The sequence below is a fragment of the Mustela putorius genome, unplaced genomic scaffold (genome assembly GCF_011764305.1).
Source record: "Mustela putorius furo isolate JIRA1106 unplaced genomic scaffold, ASM1176430v1.1 tig00004007_pilon_pilon_pilon, whole genome shotgun sequence".
Lineage (NCBI taxonomy): Eukaryota > Metazoa > Chordata > Mammalia > Carnivora > Mustelidae > Mustela > Mustela putorius.
In genome coordinates, this window is record NW_025422145.1 from 14,581,359 (window position 1) to 14,608,252 (window position 26,894).

The 26,894-nt window shown below is 64.6% G+C and overlaps 4 protein-coding genes across 6 annotated transcripts in view; 3 read left to right on the plus strand and 1 right to left on the minus strand.

The window, feature by feature from the left end:
* The first annotated feature begins 672 nt into the window (after window positions 1-672).
* On the plus strand, window positions 673-2,471 carry LOC101674311 (putative serine protease 29). Its single transcript, XM_004750821.3, has 6 exons — window positions 673-722; window positions 829-886; window positions 1,046-1,226; window positions 1,376-1,641; window positions 1,833-1,996; window positions 2,080-2,471. The coding sequence occupies exons 2-6, from the start codon at window positions 829-831 to the stop codon at window positions 2,242-2,244; spliced, it is 834 nt and encodes a 277-aa protein (XP_004750878.1). The 5' UTR covers window positions 673-722; the 3' UTR covers window positions 2,245-2,471.
* A 2,563-nt stretch (window positions 2,472-5,034) lies between these two features.
* On the plus strand, window positions 5,035-10,504 carry LOC101692227 (prostasin-like). 2 transcript variants are annotated; one of them, XM_013055286.2, is made up of 6 exons: window positions 5,035-5,316; window positions 5,565-5,613; window positions 6,391-6,550; window positions 8,409-8,683; window positions 9,002-9,147; window positions 9,994-10,504. In XM_013055286.2, the coding sequence occupies exons 1-6, from the start codon at window positions 5,191-5,193 to the stop codon at window positions 10,186-10,188; spliced, it is 951 nt and encodes a 316-aa protein (XP_012910740.1). In that variant the 5' UTR covers window positions 5,035-5,190; the 3' UTR covers window positions 10,189-10,504. The 2 variants fall into 2 exon arrangements, with proteins under 2 accessions (XP_012910740.1, XP_012910742.1); XM_013055288.2 differs by having other exon boundaries at window positions 5,205-5,306.
* A 2,707-nt stretch (window positions 10,505-13,211) lies between these two features.
* On the plus strand, window positions 13,212-15,018 carry LOC106005611 (tryptase). The gene is made up of 6 exons (XM_013055289.2): window positions 13,212-13,260; window positions 13,467-13,527; window positions 13,683-13,854; window positions 13,947-14,212; window positions 14,354-14,517; window positions 14,696-15,018. Exons 2-6 carry the CDS (start codon window positions 13,467-13,469, stop codon window positions 14,858-14,860), a joined length of 828 nt encoding a protein of 275 aa, XP_012910743.1. The 5' UTR covers window positions 13,212-13,260; the 3' UTR covers window positions 14,861-15,018.
* A 3,965-nt stretch (window positions 15,019-18,983) lies between these two features.
* Window positions 18,984-26,894, minus strand: part of CACNA1H (calcium voltage-gated channel subunit alpha1 H) — a 56,265-nt gene continuing 48,354 nt past the window's right edge. For both annotated transcript variants that reach the window (XM_045071963.1, XM_045071962.1), the window contains 9 exons: window positions 25,495-25,646; window positions 24,780-24,889; window positions 24,490-24,623; window positions 24,169-24,239; window positions 23,068-23,146; window positions 22,105-22,226; window positions 21,597-21,990; window positions 21,334-21,497; window positions 18,984-20,741 (listed from right to left, as the gene is read on the minus strand). In XM_045071963.1, coding sequence (XP_044927898.1) covers window positions 19,734-20,741; window positions 21,334-21,497; window positions 21,597-21,990; window positions 22,105-22,226; window positions 23,068-23,146; window positions 24,169-24,239; window positions 24,490-24,623; window positions 24,780-24,889; window positions 25,495-25,646 — 2,234 coding nt within the window. In that variant the 3' untranslated portion in view covers window positions 18,984-19,733. The remainder of the gene's footprint in view (window positions 20,742-21,333; window positions 21,498-21,596; window positions 21,991-22,104; window positions 22,227-23,067; window positions 23,147-24,168; window positions 24,240-24,489; window positions 24,624-24,779; window positions 24,890-25,494; window positions 25,647-26,894) is intronic.

Genomic DNA, 26,894 nt, shown 5'->3' on the forward strand with positions numbered 1-26,894 from the left:
TCCGTGGGGTCTCCTGGGCTCACTCTGTCCTCTTCAGTGCCCCGTGCCCACGTGCCCTGGACAAACAGGGCTGGGCCAGGCCAGTCGGCACAGGTCCCCTATCACGGCCCTTCATCCTCTGTCTCCGTTGGAGGGGAGTCCGGGTCGAGGTATGCCGTCTCCCCAGTGACCTTCCCCCGGGTTCCTGAAGCCCAGTGGCCCCGAGCCAATCCGAATCACTGTCACCATTGACCATAGGCGCTGTTCCGCGCTTGGAGCTCAGGGACAGGAGGCTCTGAATGGGGCTCGGGCGTCACCTTCCTGAGTCGCTCTTGGGATAGGTGACACACAATCTGCTCCTGACATGGGAGAGAGGGAGGGCCTGGCAGGGTACGGGGTGTGGGGGCCTGGGGGCTGCAGCCGGAGGCTGGTTGGCCCACTCAGGGTAGGGGCATGGGGCTGGAGACTCTCCCGAGGTGGGGAGGCCCCAGCAGACCCCATAGGACATTGCACCTGCCCCGACAGGTCAGGCCAACACAGGGGAAGATGATGTGTCTGCAGTGGCTGAAAAGGGGGGTTTGGGGGCGGGCGGTAGGTGGGGAAGCACCCAGGCTGGGCCCGCCCTGCTTCCCCACCCTCCCCTCCAAGGGGATGGCTGACCCAGCTGCCTGCTTACTTCCTGTGGCCAAGAGATAAAGGGGCTCAGGAGGCCCCCAGAGCAGAGGCTGTCGGAGTCTGGCAAGGTAAGGCTGTTGCCCCTTCCAGACGCCTGCAGAAGCTCCTGGCCCTCTCCATTCCTGAGCCCGGGGCCTGAGTCCCAGCTGTCCCTCCCTGCCCTCTCCCCCTCAGATGCTGTGGCTGGCGCTTTCGACCTTCTTCTTGGGGAACTCCATTGCTGGCAGCCCAGGTGAGTCTTGACCCCATGGAACTCCTCCCTTCCCCAGAGGCCCCTGGAACCTTGTGTCTAGTTCCAGCTGCTCAGGACCCCTCGGCACGGGGGCTCAGCTCAGCCACCTCCTCCGGCCACTCCAGGAGGGCCTCAGCGCCACCCCTGTCTCTTCCTCAGCGCCGGTCCCTGAGGGTGAGCGGGCGGGTATCATCGGCGGCGACAACGCCCCGCAGGGGAAGTGGCCGTGGCAGGTCAGCCTGAGAGTCTACACTTACCACTGGGCCTCCTGGGTGCACATCTGTGGTGGGTCCCTCATCCACCCGCGGTGGGTGTTGACCGCCGCCCATTGCATTTCCCGGTGAGTCCCCCACGCTGCTGTCCAGCTCTGGGTGGGACGTGGAGGGGGAGTCAGGGCTCACGGGAGGACTCGTTTCTGGAATTGCCAAGGCTACCCCCCGCGGTGGCTACCCCCGGGGGACCCACCTGCGTGGCTTCTTTTGACCCCAGGAAGGAGGCCGACCCTTCTGCCTACCGCATCCACGCCGGGGACGTGTACCTGTACGGTGGCAGGATGCTGCTGAACGTGAGCCGTGTCATCGTCCACCCCAACTATATCTCCGCCGGCCTGGGCGCGGACATTGCCCTGCTCCAGCTGTCGGACTCTGTGGAAGGCACTGCTAACGTCAAGCCGGTCAGGCTCTCGTCGGCCCAGCTGGAGGTCATCCCGGAGGACCAGTGCTGGGTGACCGGCTGGGGCTCCATTGGGATGCACGGTGAGTCCGGGGTGGGGGCTGTCATCCCCGGGAACTCCTGGGGGGCGGGTGGTGGTGGGTTCCGAGAAGGAAAGAGAAGGGGCCACCGGCGCAGGGGTGGGGTCTCTGGACTCATCTCCTGCCCACCCCAGCCCTCCCCTCAGGAGGGAGATCTGACCGCGTTGCCAGCCCCCGGTGGCTTCTCTCCCCAGAGCCGCTGCCGCCGCCTTACCGCCTGCAGCAGGTGGCAGTGCAGGTGGTGGAGAACGGCGTCTGCGACCAGCTGTACCAAAACGCCTCCGAGCACCACCAGCTTGGGAAGATCATCCAGGATGACATGCTGTGTGCGGGCACCGAGGGCCGAGACTCCTGCTACGTGAGTCCCACCCCTGCCCTGCCCAGCCCCTGCTGCGGGGGTGGGGGCGGGGGGACCACTCAGCCCTCCCTCTCCTCCCGCAGGGCGACTCCGGAGGGCCCCTAGTCTGCAAGCTGAAGCACTGCTGGTACTTGGTGGGCGTGGTCAGCTGGGGCTACGGCTGTGGCCTGCGCAACATCCCCGGGGTCTATGCTCGCGTCCAGACCTACCAGCCGTGGATCACGCGGCAGATCCAGAGCGGCCCCTGACCCGGCCTGGGGCAGCGGCTCCCGCCTCCTCCTGGCACCTGCTGCTTCAACCCTGGCCCCCTGGCCCTGGCCTGGGCCCCACCTTCTCGTCTGCTCTTCTCCGTGTCCACAGCTTCCCAGACGGCCGGCGGATGGAGCAGGGAGATGCTGGGGAGTGGGGTGAAAGGCCACTGCGGTGAGGGCGCCTCATCCTGCTGTCTCTGTCCGATTAAAGAGCTTAATGACTGGAGTGTGGTCAGAGTCTTTGTGGGACAGGCTGACCATGGGCAACTTGGCTTTCCAAGGGAGTATGTCCCCCAGCCCCGATGTGCAGAGGGCTGCCCTGGGGCGGTGTCCTTCCAGACTTGGAAAGGGACAGCAAGGCTCTCAGTGCGGCTCCACTCGGGGGTCACAGACCCTAGCTCTGTCCTGCCCCAGAGGTCAGCATCTGGTACTGTGGGTGGTCCCAAAAGGGACTGATCTGAGTCCCAGGATTCGGTCTACTCACCCACCCATCTGTCTGTCCGTCCGACTTCTCTCGCAAGGCCTATTCTCTGAATTAGCCAGTCACCATGCAAACATGACCTGGATGTGATGCATCCCGGGAGATGTCTGCTTGTTGGGTGAGAGCCTTCCCTGACCCTCCCAGGGTGCCCTCTCAGGTTGGCTCTGAGTTCCAGACGCTGGGCTCCGCGGGAAGAAATGCCCACAGGCAGCTGGGATCAGGGAGCCAACAAGGCTGATGCTCCGGCCCCGGGGAGCAGGGGACAAGAGGAGGCCAGAACGTGGGTGTGCTTTCCTGGGCTGTCCCGGAGCGGGCCCCACGGCCACGACGGAGAAGTTTCTGGGCACTCACCTTGGCGGGGTGTTGGGAGCCGTGCCAGGGTCCCACCTTCCCCAGCCTTGCCCACGGTCCTGAGGAACTAGTGGCCTGAGCCCCATGGGGCCCCGTCCTGTAACGTTCACGGCTCTAGGCATCGAGCAGAACTAGAAAGCTTTTCCACACAGGTGCAGGGACAAGTGAATTACGAGTGTGTGCCCAGATGGAAACAGGAGCAGCTGTAGGTCTCCCTCAGTGGGGGAGCGAGCCGTGTGGATGTGCCCACTAACTCTTGTGAGATGAATCTGAGCCTGGGGTGGTGAAATCGGTCAGCGCCTGGGAACTCCTGGACTCAGGTCGTGGGGATCTGCCGGCGTGCCGTGGGGACATGCCAAGGGGCCGAGGGGCCAATGCAGGACATTCCTGACCTTCGACGACAGGAGAGAGGCTGGGTCCTCGGCAGCCAGCACGACTGGTAGGATCTGGGGTGGTTTTACTTCTTGGCCATGACCTTCCAGACATCTGCATCTTCTGTTCAGAAGAACAACACATCTGTAACCAGGAAACAAATTACGATTTTTATCACGAACACCAGAGAAATTTTCTGGTTGGGTTTTTAAACCACGTAAGTGCAAGCTTGAGTCGCCTGATAAAGGGCTCCCGTGCAAAGGCCCTGGGGCTGGGGAGGGCCTGGCTGAGCAGCCGAGGAGGGCTGTGGTGCCAGTTTGGTGGAGAAAAACACCCCGGAGCTTGGCTTAAAGCCTCTGCCTTCAGCTCAGGTCATGATTCTAGGGTCCTGGGATTGAGCCCCGCATCGGGCTCTCTGCTCAGCAGGGACCCTGCTTCCCGCTCTCTCTCTGCTTGCCTCTCTGCCTACTTGTGATCTCTGTCAAATAAATAAATAAAATCTTTAAAAAACAAAACAAACACCCCAGAGCTCGATGGCGGGAGGGCGGGCAGCACTGGGAATGCACTCAAGGCACTGAGCTGTGTACTCGCACTGGTCCAGGAGTGGAATCGATGTTTCCTGCACGAAAACGTGCTCAAATACGCGAAGACCCGCGCGGGTGCCTGCATTTACAAGGGGCCCAGCGAGGGGTCCGAGGGCACAGTCTGAGCCAGATGGAGGGCTGCCTGTCCAGCACGGGCTGCTCTGTGAAGAGCCAGACCTCCCGGCCCATGGCTGCCCCGCGCCCCCCAGGGCTGGCTCCTCTGCCTTTCACCTCCCCAGAAGGACAGCATTTTCGGGAAGCCAGAGGCCACGTGGGGCAGGGGCAGGAAGGGGAGTGGCTGCCAGAGATAAGACAGGCTCAGGTGTCTCCCGCCTCGCCAGAGTCAACAGGGACACAGAGTCAACAGGGATGCAGCTCCCGGAACCTCCCAGGCCTTCCTGCTCTGTGTTTGTTCTGCACCTGGACTAGGCAGATGCTGAAGGTCACTCTGGGCTGGGCTTCTCACCTCAAATCCCACCCCGTTCCCCGAAGCCTGATCCCTGACCACTGGTGTGGCCTTGCCTTGCTGGGATGGCTGTGTCCCAGAGCCTGGGGCTGGGCCCTGGGGGGCCAGGCCCTCTTTCCCACGTGCAGGGCAGGAGACAGAGCTGACAGCAGGACCCTGAGGGGGCTGGCTGGGAGGGACAGCTGTGTGACCACGGTTGTGTGACAGCATTGCCCATCAGTGGGACCCAGCCAGCAGCCACAAGTAGGGAGTCTCCCAGGGAGGATGCCGGTGGTGTCGGGGACAGTAACTTATCTTCAGGGGGGCCCTAGGGTCACTTCCTGGCAGAGGGGACAGGGCTCTAGCCTGACGGGACCTACAGCCAGGGCAGGAGAGAGCAGCTCTGTGTCAGAGAGTGGGTCCTAGCCTGGGGCCTGGGTCTCAGCAATGGCACAGCCCACGTGGCAGGGACGGCTGACCTTCCTTATCTGTCCCTGGCAGGCAGTGAGGGGTGGAGAGCTCTCCGGGGAACATCAGGAACCAAGCAATCACCTTGGCTGGCTGCCAGCACCTGGGGAACCCGGGATCCCTGTGCCCTCCATCCCTCTGCTTGACCCCCACCCCGACACCTCAGTGCAGGCCCCACACCAGCAGCCAGTGGCTTCCGTCCCTGCCTGGATGCGTCCGGGACCGCCAGGGACAGGGCAGAGATGGGAGGCCAAGAGGGAGGGGCTGGTGCTGTTCCAGGCCAGCGGGACACCATACCAGAGTCAGGAGCCACCACGGCTCACGGAGAACCCGGAGTCCCTGGCAGGCCATGGCCGAGGTCTGTCCTGGTGAGGAGGGGGCTGTGGGGAGCAGGAGGGGCGGGCATCCCCTCTCTAGCCCCCGTCTGCCTGTGCTCATTCCCAGGGTGGGGGTGGTACGGACCCCCACAAGGGCAGGGTCACCGGCTGGGGGCCACCCGGTTTGTCCTCTTTGGAGCCCTGGGTGTTGGCTGTGGGGAGACCTGTGGGGAGGCTGGTCCCGCAGCCCCCCTGCCGGCTGGGCTTCCCACACCCTCCACCCCTGCCTCTGCCTGCAGATGCGGCTCCTCCTGGTGCTCCTCATGCTCCCGTTCCTGGGAGAAAGGGGTGAGTCCCCAGGCCAGAGCGCGCAGCTGCCTGGAATCCGGGCCTCTAACTGGGGGGACCCTGTCCACCCTCCCCCACCCGAGTCCTCCTGCAGCCACACGCACCTTCCACAGTCCCTCCCAGGCGAGGGAGGGGGACACTCGATCCAGACCCTCCTTGGGGCCCCACAGCCTGCTCCAGCAGGTCTGTGTGCGGGAACCGTCCCAGCCGTGTGCCCTGCCGTAACCATCAGCTCTCAGGGTCCTTTACCTTGGAGCAAGTCCTCCGTGTGGGACTCAGGAGGACGTCGAGGCACGGGCTGGGAGACCGAGGCTTCTGGGCTGCCTCCCCCACCCCCACCCCCCCGAGCCGGGCTGGGACCACAGGCAGGGCTTTCTGCTGACTGTTTATGCTTCAAAATCGTAGCCGTGGAAATGCCATCCGGGGCAGGAAGACGGGAGGTCTGCCTCCTTCTCCAACCCTGCGCCACCAGCCACCCTTGGGGGCTGCTGACCTCTTGATTACTTATGATTCAGATGAAAAAGTCTGGTCCCCAGTTTCGGGGACGCTTCCTTCCCGTGGCCAGGGGCCTGGCCTGCAATGACCCGCACTGGCCCGCACGCAGAGCAGGTGCACCGCCGTAGAGAGTTCCACTGGGCCGTGCTATCTGCAGTTCTGAGAACTGACTGTGGGCTAAGGCGTCCGCGCTGGAGGCAGGAGGAGGGCCCAGCTCTCCGCCCCGGACCTGGGTCCTGTTTTCCCAGAGGAGGCCAGCCGGTGACCCCGTCTCTCCACCAGGGAGCGGCTTCAGCCCGGAGGCCCGCATTGTCGGGGGTACAGCAGCTGTGCCCCGGCAGTGGCCCTGGCAGGTCAGCCTGCGTGACCGGGGCCAGCATGTCTGCGGGGGCAGTCTTATCAGCCACCAGTGGGTGCTGACCGCCGCCCACTGTGTCTCCAGGTAAGTCCTGCCTCCCCACACCGGGTGGCCCGGGCCGTGAGATGCCATGGGGCCGCGCACAGGGAAGGGGATCGTGGCTGCGGCATGGCACCTGGGCCCAGGTGGCTCAGAGCCCCGCGGCGGGGGCTGGACGCCTCAGACGCCAGCTACTCCTTTCAAACTAGGAAAGAAAACACACTTTACTTATTTGAAGGTACTTGGAAGTCACGTACTTGTTTCCAGTTTTGGGGACTCTGGTTAAAGGCACAGCCTGAGACTGATCATCTCGATCCTTTCTCAGAACGCGGTTCACGCTGCTGAGGGACCACCCCCCACTACCTGGGAACACCTCTGTCCTCCCAAACGGAAGCTCTGTGCCCATTAAGCTCTCAGGTCCCCCTCCCTGGCCCAGCACACCCCTCCACTTCCGTCTCCGTGTCTCTGATGACCGCAGGGACCTCATCGCAGCCAAATCCTACAGCCCATGTTCTCCGGAGTCTGGCCTATCGCACAGAGCGGAAGGTCTTCAAGGGTCAACCACATTATGGCAGCGAGTGTCAGAAATTCCCTCCTTCTATCGCTGGACATTGCCCTGCTGTGTGCATGGGCTGCATTTAGTTGATTCATTCCTCCCCGTTTTCAGCAATTGAGTCTCGCTGCCCAGCACGGGGCTGTGAGGAAGTAGAGAACATTCCAGAGCTAGATGCCCCTTCATGATACTCGAAAACAAAAAGCAGAATGAAGCTATTATAAAGCAATTGAGCATTGAATTCTATAAAAAGAGACTCCACAATCAAGGTGGGTCTCTCCCAGAGCTAAATTATGGAGTCAGCTTAACCTTGGCAGACACGATAATTAAAACACAATCAACTAGTCCCAGGTGTCATTTTGGGGTAAATAAGCCTTTGCCATTTGGTGCTGGGGCTGTTCCTGGAATGTCCTCGGGAGATGTCCAGTCCTGGAAATCATGACCGACGGCTACCAGGGACTTCCTGCCCCAGTGCACAGGCCCAAGCACACTCAGGACAACCTCCGTAGGTAGACACTTTTACCCCCAGGTTCCAGGATGGGAAACTGAGGCACAGAGAAGTAATTTGCTTGAGACCGTATGATAAGCAAAAGGCAGTTGAGGGATGTGGACCCCAAGGAAAGGGACACTGGGGTTAGCGGCAGTCCTGCTGGGACAGGTTAGCCCTCCGGGGCACAGGCCTTAGGCAGAGAGCACACGGCTCCCTGAGGACCTGCACTTTCAGCACAAGCTCCTGCTCTCCGCACTTCCGAATGGGTCCTCCCGGTGGGAGACACGCTGACTGCTGCTGTCCCGGCTCCCTGCCCACCTGTTGTCCTCAGATGCCGGGGAGGGGGCCCGCTGACACGTTCCATGAGTTCTGCAGCCCCCCAAATGCAGGTCCCCCAACTTGCACCCCTGCATGCTCTGTGGGGTCACCACCCCCGCCCCGCTGAGAACATGGTCTCCCTGCCCACCACTCTGGTTCAGCCTGACCTGATCCCCCAGAACCCCGACCCGCCATCTTGGCGCTGCGACCCCGCTGTCCCTCTGGTCCAGAAGAGCAGGACTGTGTCCGCTCTGTCCCCACAAGGACAGGCCCTGCCACTGGGAAGGCTCGCCACAGCCCAAGGCTGAACTCCATCACTGGGAGCTGGACTTTACTCAGGAGTCTCTCCGGGCCAGACAGGACTTCTCGGGAACAAGGGCCCAGAGGGGGGCCCTGTGCTCCTGTGATCCGACTCAGAGGGCCAGGGCAGAGCAGAGGGTCCTTTAACGCCATGCCCCCATCCCAGTGGAGCTAGCGGGGTGGAGCCAAGCCACCAGCCTCCACCCTCTGAGCCCACCACGTCCTCTCTGCTTCCCACCCAGCTCCGCAAGTCTAAAGGACCTGAGGGTCCAGCTGGGAGAGGCTGCGCTGTACTCCCGTCCCCGGGGCTCCATCTCCGTGGCTGTCGTCCGTGCCATCCAGCACCCCTCCTTCACCGGGGACGCCCTCCAGGGCAGTGACGTGGCTCTCGTGAAGCTGGCACGCCCTGTGCCCTTCTCCAGCACCATCAGACCCATCGCCCTGGCTCCACCAGGCTCTGAATTCCCTGCAGGCTCCCTCTGCTGGGTGACCGGCTGGGGGGACGTCCAGCAGGACGGTGGGTGAGGGGCAAGGGGCTGGGGGCTCGGGGAGCTGGCCCGAGGGGAAGGCACTCCAGGGGTGGAGCGAGTCACCCCAGTCTCCTCTCTGAGCCTCACCTCATGGTAGAGGCCGGCCTAGGACTCAACCCGCACTACTCAGCCCTGCCTTGGACCTGCATCCGCCTCCCCGCTGGCAGGACAGGAACGTGGGCCCCAGGGACAGACGCCGTGGAGCTGCTGCTCTGGACTGTCCACAGGGAGCTGGCTGGGGGCTCGGCGGCACACCACCGTGCGGCCCCTGAGAGCACCTAAGCCGCTGTCCCTGTGTCCCACAGTGGCCCTGTCTGAGCCCCTCAGGCTGCAGGAGGTGGACGTGCGCGTGGTTGGCCTAGACAGCTGTCGCAAGCTCTACTACCCAGAGCCCATCACCAAGAACATGCTCTGCGCTGGTGACGTCCAGGGCCAAAAGGGATTCTGCGAGGTCAGTCCCGTCCAGCCTGCATCCCTGCCCCTGATGCAACGCAGGTTCTGGGAGAGTCACCGGACATCCCCCCCTCAGTTTCCCCAAAAGTGCAACGGAAGTAAGGGAGCGGAGCCCCCCCTTTCACAGGGAACCTGTGATGTACCTCCCTCCTCCGTACTTAGCCAAAGGCTCTGGTCACCTCCCTAACCCTAAGAGACCCTGGGAAGCAGGCTGGATCCTGGACTTGGGGCAGGGGTGGCATCTTCTGATCTAGCTCCCCGAGGCCAGGGACTTTCCTCACCCAAGGTAGAACAGTGTCTGACTTGGAGCCGGACTTGACAGTATTTCTTGTAAGAATGAGTCCAGAGCCATCCTGACAAAAAAAAAAAAAGCAGAACACGCGGGCTCCAGCTGTCATAGGATGTGAGCAGGTGTGGCAGGGGTGAGAGGGGCAGGGGTCCAGGACCAGAGACGCCAGGCGACCCTTATAGGAGGCAGAGTGCATTGGAAGAAGCAGGCAGGCTTTGGGAGAATAACAACAGCAACCATAAAAAAGCGACTGCATCCCAGCACTGCTTGTACTAGCTGTGCAACCTTCAGCAAACTACTTGACCTCTCTGAACCGTTAAAAACAACAAAAAACGCAGCTAGAGCTGATAGCACGCTGCAGGGAGGAACAGCTCCAAGATGGAAACCTAGGGCGACCACGCCTGCTACCTGGAGGCCCAAGGGGACCTCCCCCTGCTTCCAGCATCCCACCCGCTCCCACGTGCTCCCTGACGTCAGCCTCAGTCTGAGAGCTCCCACTCCTGCTGCGTAGACCGGAGTCCCACTGCCCCTGTTTGTCATTCCTGTTTCCTTCAGGGCGACTCCGGGGGCCCCCTGGTCTGTCAGCTGCGGGACAGGCGCTGGGTGCAGGCAGCGGTGGTGAGCTTCAGCAGGGGATGTGCTGAGCCCGGACTCCCGGGGGTGTATGCCCGGGTCTCTTCCTACTGGGCCTGGATCCAGCGCCACCTGCTCCTGCCCGGGCACTTTCGCAGGAACTTCAGCAGGGGCTGACCCCTCTCCTCTCATCTGCATTCTTCCACCTGTTTCCCACGTGCCCGAACGCCCCTTCTCCCTTCGGTCCCGCTGGCTTTGCCCCTCGCGCTCAAACACCGCCGCCCGCCGCGCTCGGTGCTCCCGGTCCCCACCCGCCCCCGAGCGGCCAGCTGACCTCCGGAGCCCAAGTGCCGGCTCTAGCGGAGAGAGAGAAGAGGGTGGGAGGCGGGCAGTTTGCCTGGCACCTGCTGAAGGATGAAAGCACGAGGGGGGCGTGGGGGCGGCCCGGGGCGGCCACAGCCTGTCCGCGCGGAATAAATGCTTGGCTCCCTGCTCCTCCGGTCACTTCCTAACAACCGTGGGAGAGCGGCAGGACCGCACTTGCCCCAGGCAGAGGCCGCACGGGTGCGCTGCGCGCGGGGGGCGTGGGCGGGGCCGGCGGGGGGTCGTCGGCGGGACCGGTGCGGGCGGGGCCGGCGGGGGGTCGTCGGCGGGACCGGTGCGGGCGGGGTCGGCGGGGGGTTGTCGGCGGGGCCGACGTGGGCGGGGCCGGCCCTCCCGGAGACGCCCGGGGCTCCCGCCAGGCCGCAGCGGCCGCTAGTCGAACCATTCTTCTCCGTCCTGTCGGCGTCTCTCTCTGCTCCAAGAGTATTCAGTTTGCGGCTTAACGCCGGGCTCCCTCGGGGCACGGGACACCCGCCGAGGGAGCTCAGAGGCCGGGAGCCCGGGTCGCAGCCGGGCAGGGCTGGAAGCCGCTCCCTCCTCGCCGCTCCGCGAGCAGCCCCGGCGCCGCCCCCGCCTTCTCCATAGCCCCGCCTCCAATGCGCACGGCCCCGCCCCGTACCCGGCACCCCCGTCCCCGCCCCGCTGAGCCCCGCCCCCTCCGCAACCCCGACCTCCAGCCGGCTCACCTCAGGGGGCGGAGGGGGTGGTCCGGCCGCAGAGGGACCCCGGCCCCGCAGGGGGCACACAGGCCGCTCCTGACTGGTCTGCGGGGCTGCGCGTCCGCCCCCTCCCATTGGCGGCTGAGAGGGAGGGGCTTGCTGGCTGGGGGTCGGCTCTCCCTCTCTCTCAAATAAATAAATAAATATGTATATTTTAAAGACTTCATCTGCTAGAGAGAAAGAGAGAGGGGGAGAGAGCAGACTCCCCGCTGAGCAGGGAGCCCCACTCCAGGACCCGGAGATCAGGACCTGAGCCAAAGGCAGACCCCTCACTCACTGAGCCACCCAGGCACCCCGACCAAATTTGTGTCCAAATCAATGGGTCAGACAAATGCATGAAATCAAGCAGCCGCCCCCACAATCAAGTTTAGACACGGTTCCCTCTCTCCCTCTTTGCCCTCCTGTCTGCCGCACCCCCAGCAGAACAGTCCCACAGGGAGGCAGGACAGAGGAGGGGCTGAGGGCAGGCCCCACCTGCGGCTTCTGTGCACCCTGAAGCCGTGGGCCTTTGTCCCCCCATGCATGCCCTCATCTGGCGATGAGTGGCTGGCTCAGGGACACAGACCACAGCACAACCAGGTCAGACCCGAGGTGCCCTGTGTGCAAACTGTGGCTTCCTCCTCAGCCAGGCGGGGGTGGGGATCGATGCCCCCCCACCTCCAGGAAGCCGTCCCCAGACTCCTTGTCCCCACACCCGCCCCGGGCTCCCGTGGTCTCCGCCGCACATCAGATGGGCACAGCGCCTAGCTGCCTGGCTCAGGGTGGGCCCTTCCTAACGGTCCTCCGTGTGGCCAGGGCCTCGTGACTGAACCACTGAGCGGCCCTGGGAGGGCCCGGACTTGCCTGCACCCGACCTGGGTTTGAGAAAGAAACTCTGAAGACCATCTGTGGAGCCCCTCCATGTCCTCGACGCTGTGCCCTTTCTGTCCCCTTTGACAGGAGAGCAAACTGAGGCACACGGAGGGGTGTTCTGTCCCTGCGTGCCTCCCTGCTCCGGCCCCCGGATGCCCTCCTGGGTGGGTGGGCTCTCCTGCTGCCCAGTGGATGTGGCTCATGCGGGCCTGTGCAGTGGCCCCTCAGTCCAGGAGGACCCCTCCTCCCTTGTTCCCACCCTCACACTAGCTGCTCACTTGGCTCAGGCTGTCCTTTGGCCTTGACCTTTCCTGGTCTGAGCTGGGCTTAGCTGTATCTGTGAACAGGAGCTGGGCTGTGTGGGTATGGTTTTCAGGAATATGGGACACCCTAGATGTAGGTTCACCCTCTGCCATGCTCCCCTCCCCGGCCCCAGGGCTGCTCAGGTCTGCAGCTCTGGGCTTGAAGGAGCCTAATCCCTTCTTTCTGCACCTCCCCCCACCCTGTCCCCACTGAGCCTCGTGGGCTGAGGAGGGCTTGGACCTGCAAAGGTGAAGAAGGCTCCTGACTTGCTCCTAGAGCCTCACGTGACATGGAGATCAGCTCTAGAAGGATTAGAGGCAAACTTGTGTGTACACATGAATGAACAATAATTAAATCTGCAGTCTATAACTCAAACACCTCCAATTTTAAAAAGCAGACAAAACAGTTTTTAGCAACTGTGAAAACCAAAACATAAAGGTGTTCATTTAGTTGAAAATCTCCAAATGCTGAGAAGAAGCCTAGAGCTCTATCTGACAAAGGAAGGGCTAAGCTGGAGGCGACAAGCCACTGACCGACACAGGGAAGTTCCCAGCTGCCCCAGAAAGGAGACGCACACAACTCTCGAACGGAAAAGGGGCCTCCCGGATGGCAGCGTGGGGGCTGCAGAGGTGGGGGGCCAGGGTCTATGTGTGGACTGGGAGGTATCCTAGTCATCCAGAGCCTAGGGAGCCAACCATGTCCCCCTAGGCAGGTGTGTGTGTGTGTGTGTGTGTGTGAGAGAGAGAGAGAGAGAGAGAGAGGCTCATCCTCTGCTTGGCTCTATGCCCACACTTGGGGCCTGGGGACACCCAGATGGGTATCTGGGTGGTGGGGACACGTGCCTGCCATAGGAGGGCCTTCCTCTGAATCCTCCACTCCCTTGACCCTGGATTGGAGGATGCAAGGCCCCTCCTCTGACCACATCCCAGCCAGGAAGGATAAATGGGCAGGGGAGAGGGGGCTGAGTTCACAGCAGCAGTGGTTGGCCAAGGTAAGCCCCCAATCCGAGACCCCAACATCTGGGTGTCGCTGCGGAACAGAACAGAGGAGCCCCAGATCCAGAGCATCGAGACCCAGCCCCCTGGACTTGAGCGACCCCCTGATTCCGGGGGGCAGGAAGCGTCACGCCATCCGCACACCATACCCTGCAGACCCCAGCCAGGCTCCACTGCCCCCACCCCACACTGTTCCTTTCAGATGCCGAGTCTGCTGGCACTGGCGCTGCCCCTCCTGGGGAGCCTGGTCCATTTGGCCCCTGGTGAGTCCTGACCTGGGCCTGCCCTGGCCCTGCCCCCTCACTCCGCACGCCCAGCAATGACTGGGTGGGTGGTGCAGAGAAGCCCGGGGTCGGGTGGGGCAGGGAAGGGCCCCGGGCCAGGCCGTGTCCTGTGCTAAAGGCGCTTCCGTCCCCAGCTTCAGGCCGGGCACTGGAGCGAGTGGGCATCGTAGGGGGGAAGGAGGCCCCCGGGAACAGGTGGCCCTGGCAGGTGAGCCTGAGACTCCATGAAGGTTACTGGAAGCACATCTGCGGAGGCTCCCTCATCCACCCGCAGTGGGTGCTGACAGCAGCGCACTGCCTGGGACCGTGAGTGACCCTGGGGCCTCGGGGGGCTGGGCTGCCTGGAGATCCCCTGGAGCAGCCTGCTCAAGCCCCGGGGGGCCGCCTGCTCTCCCCAGGCACGTCACGTACCCTGAAGAAGTCAGGGTCCAGCTGAGGGAGCAGCACCTCTACTATGAGGACACGCTGCTGCCCGTCAGCCGGGTCATCGTGCACCCCTCCTTCTACATCACTGAGAACGGGGCCGACATCGGCCTGCTGGAACTCGAGGACCCGGTCAACATCTCCCACCACGGGCAGCTGGCCACCCTGCCCCCGGCCTCAGAGACCTTCCCCACGGGGACGCCATGCTGGGTGACAGGCTGGGGGCACGTGAAAAGTGGAAGTGAGCGTCAGGGGCAGCTGGAGGGCTAGGGTGAGCAGGGGCGGGTCACGGCCCTGATCCAGCCTCTGGGACCGCCGCTGGGGGGCTCAGGGCCATGGTGGCTTTGCCCTCCTGATGTTGTGCGCTTGCCTTTCCCTCCAGCGCCTCTCCCGCCGCCATTCCCCCTGAAGCAGGTGAAGGTGCCCATCGTGGAGAACGGCATTTGTGACGCACAGTACCACCTTGGCCTCAACACTGGGGACAACACACAGATTGTCCGTGAGGACATGCTGTGCGCGGGGGGCCACAAGAGGGACTCGTGCCAGGTGGGCCCTCGTGTCCTCCCCAGCCCCCACCTCCCACTCCCCAAGCCCCCACTGACCCGATCCCCCCCAGGGCAACTCCTACCAGGTCCTCTCCCAGCCCCTCCTCCCTCCTCCTCACGTCCTCCCCCAGACCCCAACCTCCTGCCTCGTGAGGCTCACTGACCCGTCCCCTCCTCAGGGCGACTCCGGAGGGCCCCTGGTCTGCAAGGTGAGGGGCACCTGGCTGCAGGCGGGCGTGGTCAGCTGGGGCGAGGGCTGCGGTCAACCCAACCGGCCCGGCATCTACACCCGGGTCACCTACTACCTGGACTGGATCCACCAGTATGTTCCCAAAGAGCCCTGAGCCCAGGCCCCAGAGCTGCCACCCAGACGGGTGCAGAAACCAGCCCACTGCTGTCCCACACCAGTGCCCAGGCGGCGTCCTTCCGCCCACCTTCCCCATGTCTTGTTGGGGAGCCCCTGGTGGGCGCAAACCCTCATTAAAGTGGATAGAAGCAGAAACGGTTGTCGGTTGTCACCACGGCTTGAGTCGCGCGGGTCACTGAGGGAGATGGAGGGGATCCAGGGCACAGCCCCGTGTCACTGCTGTCAGCGAGGGTGCCGAGCACGGGGGGGTTGCTGCGAAATGCCCCCTACCCAGCCCTTCAGATGAGGGTTCATTCTCAGCTCACGGTTTCATCTCTTGGGGAATGACATCGCCCATTCGGAATGGGGAGAGCAAGGCAGACTCTGAAAAGATGTTTGTGGGGACACCTGGGCACTGTGAGGGGGTTGAGAGTGGGCACCGCCCCGTGCCCTGTCCCCGATTCCCCGCACACTGTCACGTCTCACAGCTGCGCCCACTCCTGTCCCAGGCGGCCGTCCAGGCTGCTGCAGGGTGCAGGCTGTCCGCACTGGGGCATCTCAGGACCACGTGGCTGTGGCCGTTGCTGTGCGCAAGCCCCGGTGACGGTGGCGTGTGTGGGTGGGGGGCTGCTGAGGTGTGGGGCCTGCACGTCGTCCTCCCCTCTCTAGATGGGGCCACCGGCTCTGGCATGCTGCCCTCCTGGCCTCCCACAGGGGAGGGGAGTGTGCCCGTTCCTCCCCACCCTGCCGCCCTCCTTGCTGGACTGGGTGGTGGTCTCGTTCCGTTTTTAGTTGGTGTTTTCTGGAGTTTGGATGAGCGCAGTCCTTTCAGCAGGAGGTGGCCTCGTCCTGGGCGGGGGAGGGGAACGGATGTCCACCCACACTGCGGCAGCACCACAGCCCGGGACCCTTGCAGAGCCCCCACACACAGGCGCCCGGCCTGGGGGTGTTCCGGCATGACACTGGCCATGGCCGGGTCGCCGCTGACGCCCACACGAGGCGTGTGTTCTAGGTTGTGCTGCTTCGCACTCGGGGTTATGGGGCCCCTCACCCTGTGGTCTGGACCCCGGGAGCCAGGACACGGACTCCTGCTGCCCGCCAGGCCCACTGGGAAGAGCCGGTCGCTGATGCAAACTGTTCCTGTCCTCTGCCGATCGAGGAACTCCTTCATTTTCGGGTCCTCTAAAATGGGGGGCTAACGTCCGCCTTTGGGGGTACGTGTTCCCTCGGCCCCTGCTTTTCTGTGTAGACACGGTCGTGCGCGTGAACATACAGAGCGCTGAATCAACAGCTTGTTTTGGGGAGTTTTCCGGGCTCTTCAGGCCAGAAAGAACTTTCTAGATTCAACATTCACCTCTCTCCTTCCAGTTGTTGGATGCAAAGATGCACATTTAACCTCGGAGAATTGACCTCTGTGACCTCTGGTCATAGGAAGTCAGGGGCCTGCTCTTCACCGTCTGGCGCGCATAGAGCCCTTGCTCTGCTGGAGCCACCGTGACAGACGAGGTCCTCGGCCCGTCTTCCCTTGTGAGCCCAGACTTATCACCGCGGTTGCGTGTCCACTCCAAGACCATGAAAGGAAGGAAGAACCCGCAGAGCTCACTCCTTCCCCCACCATCTCACCCCTGGGGGTCCCTTCCCTTGATTGTCAGCCTCATATACGTACACTAAAACCTTTTTAAAAAAAAAGATTTATTGGAGAGAGAGAGAGAGGGAGAAGGAGCAGGGGTTGGGGCAGAGCGAGAGGTCCGAGTGTGGACCTCCATCTCATGACCCTGAGATCCCAACCTGAACTGAAACCCAGTCGGGGGCCCGACTGCACCCCCCCAGGTACCCCCACACTTAAACTTTAAGAGTAGGTTGTGTGGGGTGAGACCAAGGGATGAGATCCAGAAGGGATGGACCCGAAAGCCCCTGGATTCCTTGAGATGGGAGTAAGGGTCCCAACCTGGGGAGCGGGGAGGGGGCCTCGGACCCCTGGCTTCCCCATCTGGTCCAGGGAGCTGAGGAGCGCAGCCCATCAAGCAGGGGCAGGCGAGAGGCCTTGTACTGGGGAAGTCAGGCCACCCTTGCAGGGTAGGCTGAGCCCGAGGGGGTCGACCCTCCCACCACCACCGGGCAACAGAACAGGAGACCCCGCTGGGCTGGGAGGGCATCCACGGGGCCAGAGGAGGGGGGCACCTTGGGACAGGACAGCCCCCAGGAGCCGAGTGAGGGGGTGCTGCTTCGCACTCGGGGTTACGGGGTTGTAGGGAGAAGGGTCCCCACTAGGGGAAGCGAACTGAGCCAGGACAGCGAGGGCCCTGAAGTCCTGCCTGTGGGGATGCGGGGATGACTCTGGGGGTTCAGGGGTCCTGGGCTGGGCTCCTCCAAACCTGCCCTGCTCCCCAACACTGGGTACCATCAAGGCCTCCTGGGCTCCAGGAAGGGTGGCCTGGGCCGAACTGCTGCCCCCAACCAGGCTGGCAGGGGCAGGTGCCCCCTCTCCAGAGACCCACTCCCCAGGTGGGGGGCCATCAGGCTCAACATAGACCCCGCACACAGAGGTGACCCACTGTTGTCCATTATCGGGACAAGCGCCGAACACACCTTCTGAGCCTCCGCTCCCCGCCAGAGGGAAACAAGTGTGTGCCCCGAGAACCCACACCCTGAGAAATTGTCAAGCAACCACCCCGTGCCTTAGTTTCCCTGTCTCTAAGAGGGGATCGCTGACTTAGAGGGTCTCATAGGGACCCTCCCACCTGTCCTGCGACCTGCAGCTGGGCAGGGAGCCGGGGGGCGGGTGCAGGCAAGTTGGGGCCCTCCCAGGGCTGCTCAGCAGTTCAGTCATGAGGCCCTGGCCACACGGAAGACCGTTAGGAAGGGCCCGCCCTGAGCCAGGCAGCTGGGCGCTGTGCCCATCTGATGTGCGGTGGAGACCATGGGAGCCCAGGGCGGATGTGGGGATGGGGAGTCTGGGGATGGCTTCCTGGAGGTGGGGGGGCATTGATCCCCACCCCCGCCTGGCTGAGGAGGAAGCCACAGTTTGCACACAGGGCACCTCGGGTCTGACTTGGTCGTGCTGTGGTCTGTGTCCCTGAGCCGGCCACTCATCACCAGATGAAGCGTGGACAAAAACCCACAGCTTCGGGGTGTGCAGGAGCAGGTGGGGTCTGCCCCTTGGTCCCTCCTCTGCACCACAGGTGTATGGCGCTCCCTCTACCCCCCGCCCTAGGCCAAAGCATGCAGGGCTCAGGTAGTCCCCTGACCCAGCAGGACCCAGCCATCATGAACCTGGGGCACTGTGAACCCCTGCCCAGCTGGTACCTGATGGGGGACCCTGTGAGCAGCTGGGGGGGTGGTGGAGGGCAAGGGCTTCTGCCAATTCTGTGGGCCTCTGGCTGAAGTCACTTTTCCAGCAATCACGGAGCTGAGCCCCTTAGCTGGACACCCTGGCCCCAGGAAAGCTGTGGCTGAGAGAGATTGGGGTGACCTGGGGGCTGAGACAAGAGAGAGTCCCTGTAGGCTTGGTGTCTGCCCTGCCCATTGGGGTCAGAGCGCAGGATTCTGGCCTTAGCCAGGTGGGGCCTCCCGCCACCCAGACCACCCCCCCAAACCCGGAGGTGGCTGTGGTGGGCCACAGCCAGGTTCCTGCTTTGCTGTGTGGTGGGAAGGGCCTGGAGCCCACCCTGGAGCTAGTCTGCACCTGGCTCAGCCGTCAGGCAGCACGGTCACAGCCATCGCCAACAGGGACCCCAAGTCCTACCCTGTCTGAGCCATCGGTACCCACTCTCATGCCTTCCACGAGCTCTGGGTCCTGAGAGGCCAGCACCCTGCAGAGCCTCAGCAGCTCTCCCCAAGGGGCGCCCGCTCTGCCACCCCTCCATGCCTGGAGCTTGGCAAAAACTTGCCCCGAATTTTCCCCAACATGTGAATGGTAACATGTGAACTTGGCTCCTACTGGGAGCCTGACTCCTCCCTCAGCCACCAGAGGGGACAGGCCGAGCCTCTCGGGGACCCCATGGCTGGTGGCACAGCCGGCCGCAGCCCCGCATCCCCCAGCCCTGCTCTTGGCAAGGCGACGGCTCGCCACACTCCCATGCAGTGGTGGGGGTCCCACCGGCGGTGATCCAGTGCGTTTCTTAAATAAGTTAATATTTATTCCATTTGGCTTTGCCTCCCACCCCCGCTTCCATCCCCTTAAGAAGCCAAATGTCCCGTATCATATTATTGCAACGTTTAACCTGAATTTATGAAAGAAAGAGCCATGAGACGCAGGGGGTCGGCGGACACCTCAGCCTGGGCCCAGGTGGGGGCCGTGCAGGGACCCCACTGCCCCACGATGCGGGCATTTCTGGAACACCCGAGGGCAGAACCGTGGGGCGTCAGAGACGGTGACAAGGAGTGGGGACAGACAGGTGAGAACTCAGACTGAGTGACAGTGAGCGTGGCTGTGGCGGCCCCGGGGACCAAACTGCCACCCAGACGGCACAGGTGGCCCCAAGCACGTGTTCCCTAGAAAAGTAAGTGGGTGTGAGAACGGGGCGCTGCCTGGCAGCCTCAGACCGCCTCCTCCCGGTCGTTTCCCAATCTCTGTGGCGAGGGCACAGCAGCTGTCAGGGCCCCTCACCAGGCGTCAGCACGGCCTCAGACCACGGTGGCGAAACTCAGAAAAACCCACCGGCTCGAGTCGGCAGGCTGAGGGGCAGTCCCCTGCGCTCTGCTCCACCCAGACCTGGCGTCTGCCTCCCTCCCCGGGCGGACGGCCTCGAGGGCCTCTCTGCTGCAGCGGGGCCTGCACTGGGGACCACGCACAGCCCTGCCCGGGGCTGCCACCTCGCCGGGTGCACACCGGCCCTGCTGCTCAGACCTGTGTGGCACCATGCCCTGAGCTACACGGGCCTGTCTACACTGTCCCCGGGGGTGGGGGTGGCTGGGGGAGACCCGGCTTTCTTTGGGGGACTCTGGAGGACTTTGAGGTGCAACCCCCATTCCTTCTCTGGGGGGTCGCTGGAGGAAACAGGAGGCTCTGTTTTGTGGGGTTCAGGAGGCACCGTAGCCCCTGAGAAGGAAGCCCTGGATTCTGGGGCCACATTGTGGCCACCGTCCAAAAACGGGCCTCCGCCAGGACCCCCCACGTCCAGCGGCTCGAAGGCGAAGTTGGGGACGGTCAGGTGTTCCGCGCGGCAGGCGGCCTGTGCCCGCCGCTCCCCCTTGGCACCAGGGTCCACCCCCGCCCCCTCCATGGGCTCCAGGGAGTCCCTGTGCAGCACGACCTCACAGGATGGGGTTCGCCGCCGCAGAGTGGTGCTGCTGCCCTCGGCTGGGGGGGGCCGTGCCGTGCCCTCGTCCTCCACAGGGGGGTCCACGGAGATGCAGGGGGGGCTCATCTTCTTCTTTCTGCGTGCCCCCAAGGCTGGCTCGGCCTCCGGTGCCCGAGACTTCACCTCCCGAGCCTCTGGGGGCCCGTCCCCGCCCCCCTGCTCCCCAGAGGCCCGCCTCTGCTCATCCGCCTGGCTCGGCTGTTCCAGGAAGCCCTGGGCGTCCATGCCGTAGAGCCCACACAGGTCCGGGTCTCTGCCTCCCCCTCCGCGGGCAGTGGGCGAGGCTGAGGGACTCCGGGCCGAGCTGGTGATGTGGCTGACCTCCTCGTCAGCAGGATCTGGGGTCTCGGCCTCCTCCCCTCCTGGGGCCAGCGGCCTACTGGAGACGCAGCGCTGTCCAAACGTGTGTTTGCGCGTGCGGATGCTGCTGGGCCGCGGGGACCGGGGTGGGGACCGTAGGGAGGGCCCCAGGGGTGCCTGCCTCACGGGGGTCTTCCCGCCAGGCTCCCCCCAGCCCGGGCCACTGTCCCTGGGGCTGTCAACGTGCCCTTCCTGCGAGTCCGTGTGCATGGCCTCCTGCAAGGAAGGAGGGATCGGATGCGGAAGGCTGGGCAGGACCCGGCCAGCAGCCAGGAACGCAGTCACTGTGCTCCCCAGAGAAGCCGCAGACTGGGCTTACGTGCCCTGGACGAGGGATCAGGGATCAGCCCTGATATGTGGCTGAGAGGCACTGCGGCATGGGGGGAAAGGGGAGGGACGACACTCTGGGCCCAACCCTGCCTGTGCCAAACACAGGGCTCGGAACCAGGCTGTGTGCAGATGCTCTCCACAGGCGCTGGTGATGTTGGCGGGACCGTGAGGATGGGGGGCTGTGGGGCTGAGCCCCTGTGGGTGGAGCCTCACCCTGCCCAACACCACCCTGAGAACAGGGGTTGTGGGGAGGGAGAGGGTCTGAGGCTGTGGGGCTGGAGTGGTCTGTGGGTACAGGTGAGGCTTGGGGGTGCTGCCCAAGGAGATGGGGTCCCCAGGGCCCTGCACTCTGTCGCGGGTTCCAGGGATGCACTCCTGCTCTCTCCTCTGGGGTCCCAGTCCCTCCTCCTTTGGATGGGGGGGGAGCCATAGCACAACCCCCAGGTCTGGGCCGCGGACCTGGGACAGCTTCTCCTACCTGTCTGTAGAGCAGCCGGCTGAGGCTGGGGGAGCGGGCTGCACCCCGCTGGGACAGGGCGTGGAGCGTGTCGCTGTCCCGGGCCGGGGAGAGTGTGACTGTCGAGGGGACCTGGAGAGAGCTGCAGGGCTCCCCGGGCGGGGGGTGCGCGGAGGTCGCAGGGCCTGGGGCAGGAAAGCGAGCGCCCTGCAGTGGCCAGCACCCCACCGAAGCCCATCCCACCTGTCCCACCTGTGTCCCTGGGTCACCTGGAGGGGCCGTACCAGCGGTGTCCGCTTCCCGCGGCGGGCGGGGATGTGGGGCTGAGGCGGGCGCCACAGGCCGGAACATGTAGCTGTCGTTGGGCAGAGACAGCACCCTGGACACGGACACCTTGCGCACCACCAGGAGGCCGGGGGTGTCCGGGCTGTGCGGGGCCACAGGCGGGGGGCCGGCTGGGGGCCCTGGGGCCTCCTCCAGGTCCGGCTCCGCGTCCAGCTCCGCGTCTTCGCGGGCCTCCTTGTTGCTCTCCTCTAGGTGCTTCATGAGCACGGCCACCACCACGTTGACCAGCACGAACTGGGCCACCAGCACGAAGGTGACGAAGTAGATGGGGGAGATGGCGGGCAGGTAGCTGAGGCAGTGCTTGTCCTCGCGGGCGCACTCCCGCAGAGTGTCCTGAGGGGCGGGCCGGCGGCTCAGGGACTGGGAGGGGTGCCCCGCCTCCCAGCTCCCAGCCCCCAAGGGGCGCCTTCCCTGGGGAGGTGGGCACCGCCGGGCCCATGCTGGTACCTTCATGATGCCATTCCAGTTGTCCCCGGTGGACACGCGGAACAGCGTGAGGAAAGCCATGCCGAAGTTGGAGAAGGTGGCGTGCCGGCTCAAGCCCTCACACGGGTTGTCCTCACTGCACTCTGCGGGGAGATCCTCGCCCCGTTAGCCCACGGGCACGGCAAGGGCAGGGCACACCCGGCCCCCAGGGACCCCACTGACCCACTGTGGGCCCTGCCCTCCCCTGGGGAGAAAGCCCCCTTCTCTGAGGGTACAGGGCCCAGGCGGGTGGGCACGGGGCTCTCTGGGGGCTGCGTCCTTTCACAGCAGGGGCGGAGGTGGGGGGGAACAGGACTGCTCCCTTCGCAGCAGTGGAGGCTGCCTCTGGTCCTGGAGCTTCAGACCTGGGGCTTTCCCAACGGACATGGTCCCTGTGGGTCCACAGGCCAAACCCTCTGGGGCAGCTGGGCATGGCTCAGCCCCAGCAAAGGGCTCCCATGCTCCCCAGCCTGCTTGCGGGGTCAGCACGGTCTCCGGCCTCAGCAGCAGGACAGGGAAGAGGGAGGCACTGTGAATGACGGGCCAGGCCCCGAGTCTTCAGGGCTGGGATCTGGGGCACCAGCTGCTGAGCCCTGGGCAGACCTGAACTGGGACGGACATGTCAGCCACCTTGTGGACAGGCCCGCTGGGGGTGGGGGGCTGTTCAGCTAGACCAAGTGCCCAGGAGATCTCCCAAGGGCTCTGTGGTCACAGGAAGCCCTGCCAAGTCACCGCCCGGAGCCTTGGGCCTGGGGGAGGAGGGAGGACAGGGGGCGGGGTCTGTAGCCCACAGAGCACACGAAGTTCAGGGGAACTTGAGCATGCGTTCGTGGCTGCACAGGGCGTGCACATGTCCACGTGTGCACGCATGGAGATGCTCCCTTGTGGGTCTGCCCGGCCGGCACCCAGGGTCCCGGGCTCGCGGGTGCGGCTGTGCACACTCACCAAGTCTCCCGAACAGCTCCACCCCCAGGGCAGCATAGATAAAAAACAGGAGCATGAAAAGTAGGCCGAGGTTCCCTACCTACATGGGAAAGAAGCAGAATGAGGTCAGGGGCCGCCCCAGACCCTCCCCAAGCCGGGCACCTGGTGCCCCGCCTCGCTGGCCTCCCCCGTGTCCCAGCCAGGCTCCCCAACACGGCCTCCTGGCTTTCCTCTGGACCCATGTGTCCCAGCACCCGAGCTCTGCAATCCTCCTCTCGTCCGGCCTGATGCCCAAAGCCTCCCCCGCGGCAACCCCACCTCGGTGCCTGCTCTCCTCACACCTACCCTGCACTCTGGACCCCGGACCCCACTGCCCACAGCTCCTCTGCTGTTCGGACCCCACCGGCCCTGCACAGGGCCTGCCTCCAGGCTCGGGGGCCCCGCAGGGTCAGCCGTGCAGATGGAGGGGGCCCTGAACCCTGTCCCCGGCCTGCTTGCAGGTCTGGCCTGTCCCCCCCTGGCTCGGCAGGGCATCCGGTGACCCTGTCCCCCTCCTCCCCTCTTGTCGCTCCCACAGACACAGGCTGAGGGACTGCTGAGGGCGTGGCTGGGACCCACTGAATGGGGGAGGCGGTGAGGTGCCATGGGGGTGAGTGAGTGGCCGGACACGGGGACAGCCGCCATGGTTGCATGGACGGACAGGAGGACACAGGATGGCTGAAAGGCCGGCAGAGGGACTGGGCACAGTATAAAGACGACCCGAGTCTCCTTCAGCTGAAGAGGCCACAGAGCATCGGGGCTGGCGCCGTAAGCGCACCGAGGGAGGACCCAGGGTCGGGGCCGGAGAGGAGTGGGACCAGCGGCCGACACGTGGTCCCCTGAAGTCTGACGAGCGCATTGGGACCATGTTCCCTGCCCGCCGCATCCAGAGCTGGGCTGGGGGCACTAGTTTCCACTCCTTCCCGACAAGCTGAGGCTCAGAGAGCGCCGGCTCCCGTGCCAGCACATCTGAGCTACGCCTGAGCACCACCGAGCATGGCCCGCCCGCGGCTTGTGCTCCTGGGGGTGTCTAACGCGCGCCCTCCGGCAGAGATGGTGACCCAGCCCGCGCCGTGGACCTACCTGGGGCAGGGCTTGAACCACCGTGTCCAGGAGCGCCCGCATGCCGGTGGCCATCTTCAGCAGCTTCAGCACTACGGCCGGGAGCCAAGCATCAGGCGGGGCCGTGTGGCCTGGGCCGGGCGGACCCTCCCTTGCTGGGGGCGAGACCGGGGGGCCCCCCACCCCTGTCCCTTAAACTCCCCGACGCCACACAGTCCCCAGGCAGAGGCTGCAGGGTGAGCAGAGGAAGGACACTGGGCTGGGGCCGGGGAGCTTGGCAGCAGGGCCACCTACCCTGCCTGCCGGCCTCGGGGTACTGGGAAGGGCCGGCAGGCTGCCTACCGCGGGCGATGCGGAGCACACGCATGATGCGAATGATGGTGGGGTTGATGGGCAGGGCGGCGCTCATCTCGATCTCCTCCAGCGTGATCCCCATGATGGACAGCAGCACGATGGCCAGGTCCAGCTGGTTCCACCTGGGCCGGGGGCCGGGCAGGCTGAGCACCGCCTCCCTCCTGCACCCCCCGCCTGGTCCCCATGCTGCTCAGGTGGGCTTGAGGGGAGAGGAGGGGCGCGGCTCTCGCCTGACCTTGGCCGAAGGACCTTCCTGGCCCCGGCATGGCCCCACACACCTGTCCTTGAAGAACCTCCGGAACCCGAAAGCCACCAGCTTCAGCGCGGCTTCGAAGACGAAGACGACGGTGAACACGTAGTTGCAATACTTGAGGGCCTCGTCCAGCGACTGCGAGCAGAGCGTCAGGCTGCGGAGGCCCCTGGCTCGCAGCACCCCTGTCCGGCTCAGCCTGCCACCCTCTCCTCTGCACGCAGGGCTGGGTGAGGCCCCCGAGGCACGGCCCAGAGATTCCCTTGTGGTGTTCTGAGCCCGCCCAGAACCCCGGCCCCCCCTGCACTCGGCCCCTACCCACTCGGCAGACCCAGCTGAGACCACTCCCTTCCTCCGCAGAGGTGGGGCGGGGAGAGCAGTCCCTTCTTTAGAGCAAGGCAGGGACACAGATACAACGTCAGCACAATAAAAAGCCCAGCGCCTTCCACTTGGCCAGTTCACTCCTGGGCAGCTGGGCTCACAGATGTGCCCCCAGCCAGTGTTTCCAGACCGTGGGGAGGGCCCTTCGGGGCTGGTGGCCCTGAGAGCGTCACCCACACCACACCTCCACATACCCTGGGAAGCCCAGGCAGGGCTTGGACAAGGCCGCAGACCTGGGACCCCCGGTACTGATCCAGGCCACCCCCCTGAGCACCGGGCCCCACCCGCACCCCGGGGGGCCTGTGTCCCCACAGCGGCCTTGGAGGCAGGCTGAGCGGGCATCTCCAGGCACCGGGCCCCACCTTGGGCTGGTTGTAGTGCTCCATGGACATGGTGATGACGTTGACCCCAATAATGAACGTGATGAAGAGATCAAGGTAGTGGCTAGTGCACAGCGCGTGGATGGAGCGGCGGGTCGGCGAGTAATCCGCGTAGTAGGGGCGGCGCTGGGCCTCTGCGGGGAGAGCGTGTCTGTGAGTTGGGGTGGGGGCTGCCTGTGCCCCGGTGGCACTGGGATGTCCCTGCTTGTCTGCTGGGAGGGGTGCAGCATGGGGACTGCCAGGGGAGGGCCCGGGCTCAGACACGAGGCATTTACTAGAGCCGGGAGGAAAGGAGTTCTCCAGGAAGGGGGGCCCTTATAGATAGAAAACGGCTCCCTGTGAGCCCAGCTCCCACTCCTAGCTGGAACCACAGGCTAGGGGCTGGGGCAGGTCACTGTGTGATCTCCTGGGAGCCCGGGCCCTGGGACAGGTGCTAGGAGTGGGCCAGGCAGCGGAGATCCCACCTGGGCCCTGGTCGGTCCCCATCCCAGCCAGGGGGTCCCGCCACGTCGGGGTGAAAACACCTTGATGATGGACACTGAGCAGACAAGGGCCTTCCTAGGTGCAGGACCAGCCCGATCCCCAGCCCCAGCGGTTGCTAGGCACGGGGGACGCTGCCCCCTGTTCCACCTCAGCCTGGACCGAGCTGCCTCTGGTCACCAGGCCCACAATGTCTCCCCTCCTTGTACTCTAAGAGCTCAGTGGCCACTCCCTGCTGCCTGGGCTCTGCCGAACCTCTGGTCCATCTGGCGCTGATGCCACGACCTGGGGAGGTCCTGTGCTGGCCAACGGTTCTGCCTGCACTAAACCCTTTGGAGCTTGTCAAAACCCACTTAGCACTGGATGAGGGCACAGCTGCCACCACTGCACACGGGAGCAATCCTGGGCCACAGAGCCCCGCGCAGGCAGCGCCCAGGGTGACAAGTGCTACAGCTGTCCCGGCCGGATGGCTCAGGGCCTGGGAGGGCAGGGCTGATGGGCACTGACCCCTCCCTGGGACCCGCATGCCCCTTGGGCTGGCGTGCGACCACTAGAGATGGTTCAGCTCGTCAGGCCGGCAGCCAGGCAGGCGGAGCAGCCACAGGCGGGCAGGGGTCCCAGAGCGCAGAGCTGCAGGCAGGCATGCAGCCAGGCAAAGGGTGGGACCCAAGCTCAGAGGCAGCAGCACAACACCGGGCAGGTGAGCCAGCAAATCCTCTTCCCTCCCACTGAGGCTGGTGCCCAACCCCCGCCACCCCGTACCTGTCCGGCAAGCAACCCCAGCAGGCCTGGCACCAGAGCCTGCAACATCCACCCCTCCCCACAACTGCCACGGAGAAACCGAGGCCGGGTCCGCCCACAGCCCCATGCGCAGAAGCGGGGGCTGACACATGCAGGGCAGG

Excerpts from the sequence above, each read along its gene's own strand:
- LOC101674311 (XM_004750821.3), top strand. The coding sequence starts at position 829 with ATGCTGTGGCTGGCGCTTTCGACCTTCTTCTTGGGGAACTCCATTGCT. Across the intron at positions 887-1,045 it reads CTCCATTGCTGGCAGCCCAG|CGCCGGTCCCTGAGGGTGAG; the intron begins GTGAGTCTTGAC and ends TCTCTTCCTCAG. Across the intron at positions 1,642-1,832 it reads GGGCTCCATTGGGATGCACG|AGCCGCTGCCGCCGCCTTAC; the intron begins GTGAGTCCGGGG and ends TTCTCTCCCCAG.
- LOC101692227 (XM_013055286.2), top strand. The coding sequence starts at position 5,191 with ATGGGAGGCCAAGAGGGAGGGGCTGGTGCTGTTCCAGGCCAGCGGGAC. Across the intron at positions 5,614-6,390 it reads CCCGTTCCTGGGAGAAAGGG|GGAGCGGCTTCAGCCCGGAG; the intron begins GTGAGTCCCCAG and ends TCTCTCCACCAG. Across the intron at positions 6,551-8,408 it reads GCCGCCCACTGTGTCTCCAG|CTCCGCAAGTCTAAAGGACC; the intron begins GTAAGTCCTGCC and ends CTTCCCACCCAG.
- LOC106005611 (XM_013055289.2), top strand. The coding sequence starts at position 13,467 with ATGCCGAGTCTGCTGGCACTGGCGCTGCCCCTCCTGGGGAGCCTGGTC. Across the intron at positions 13,528-13,682 it reads CCTGGTCCATTTGGCCCCTG|CTTCAGGCCGGGCACTGGAG; the intron begins GTGAGTCCTGAC and ends TTCCGTCCCCAG. Across the intron at positions 13,855-13,946 it reads GCAGCGCACTGCCTGGGACC|GCACGTCACGTACCCTGAAG; the intron begins GTGAGTGACCCT and ends TGCTCTCCCCAG.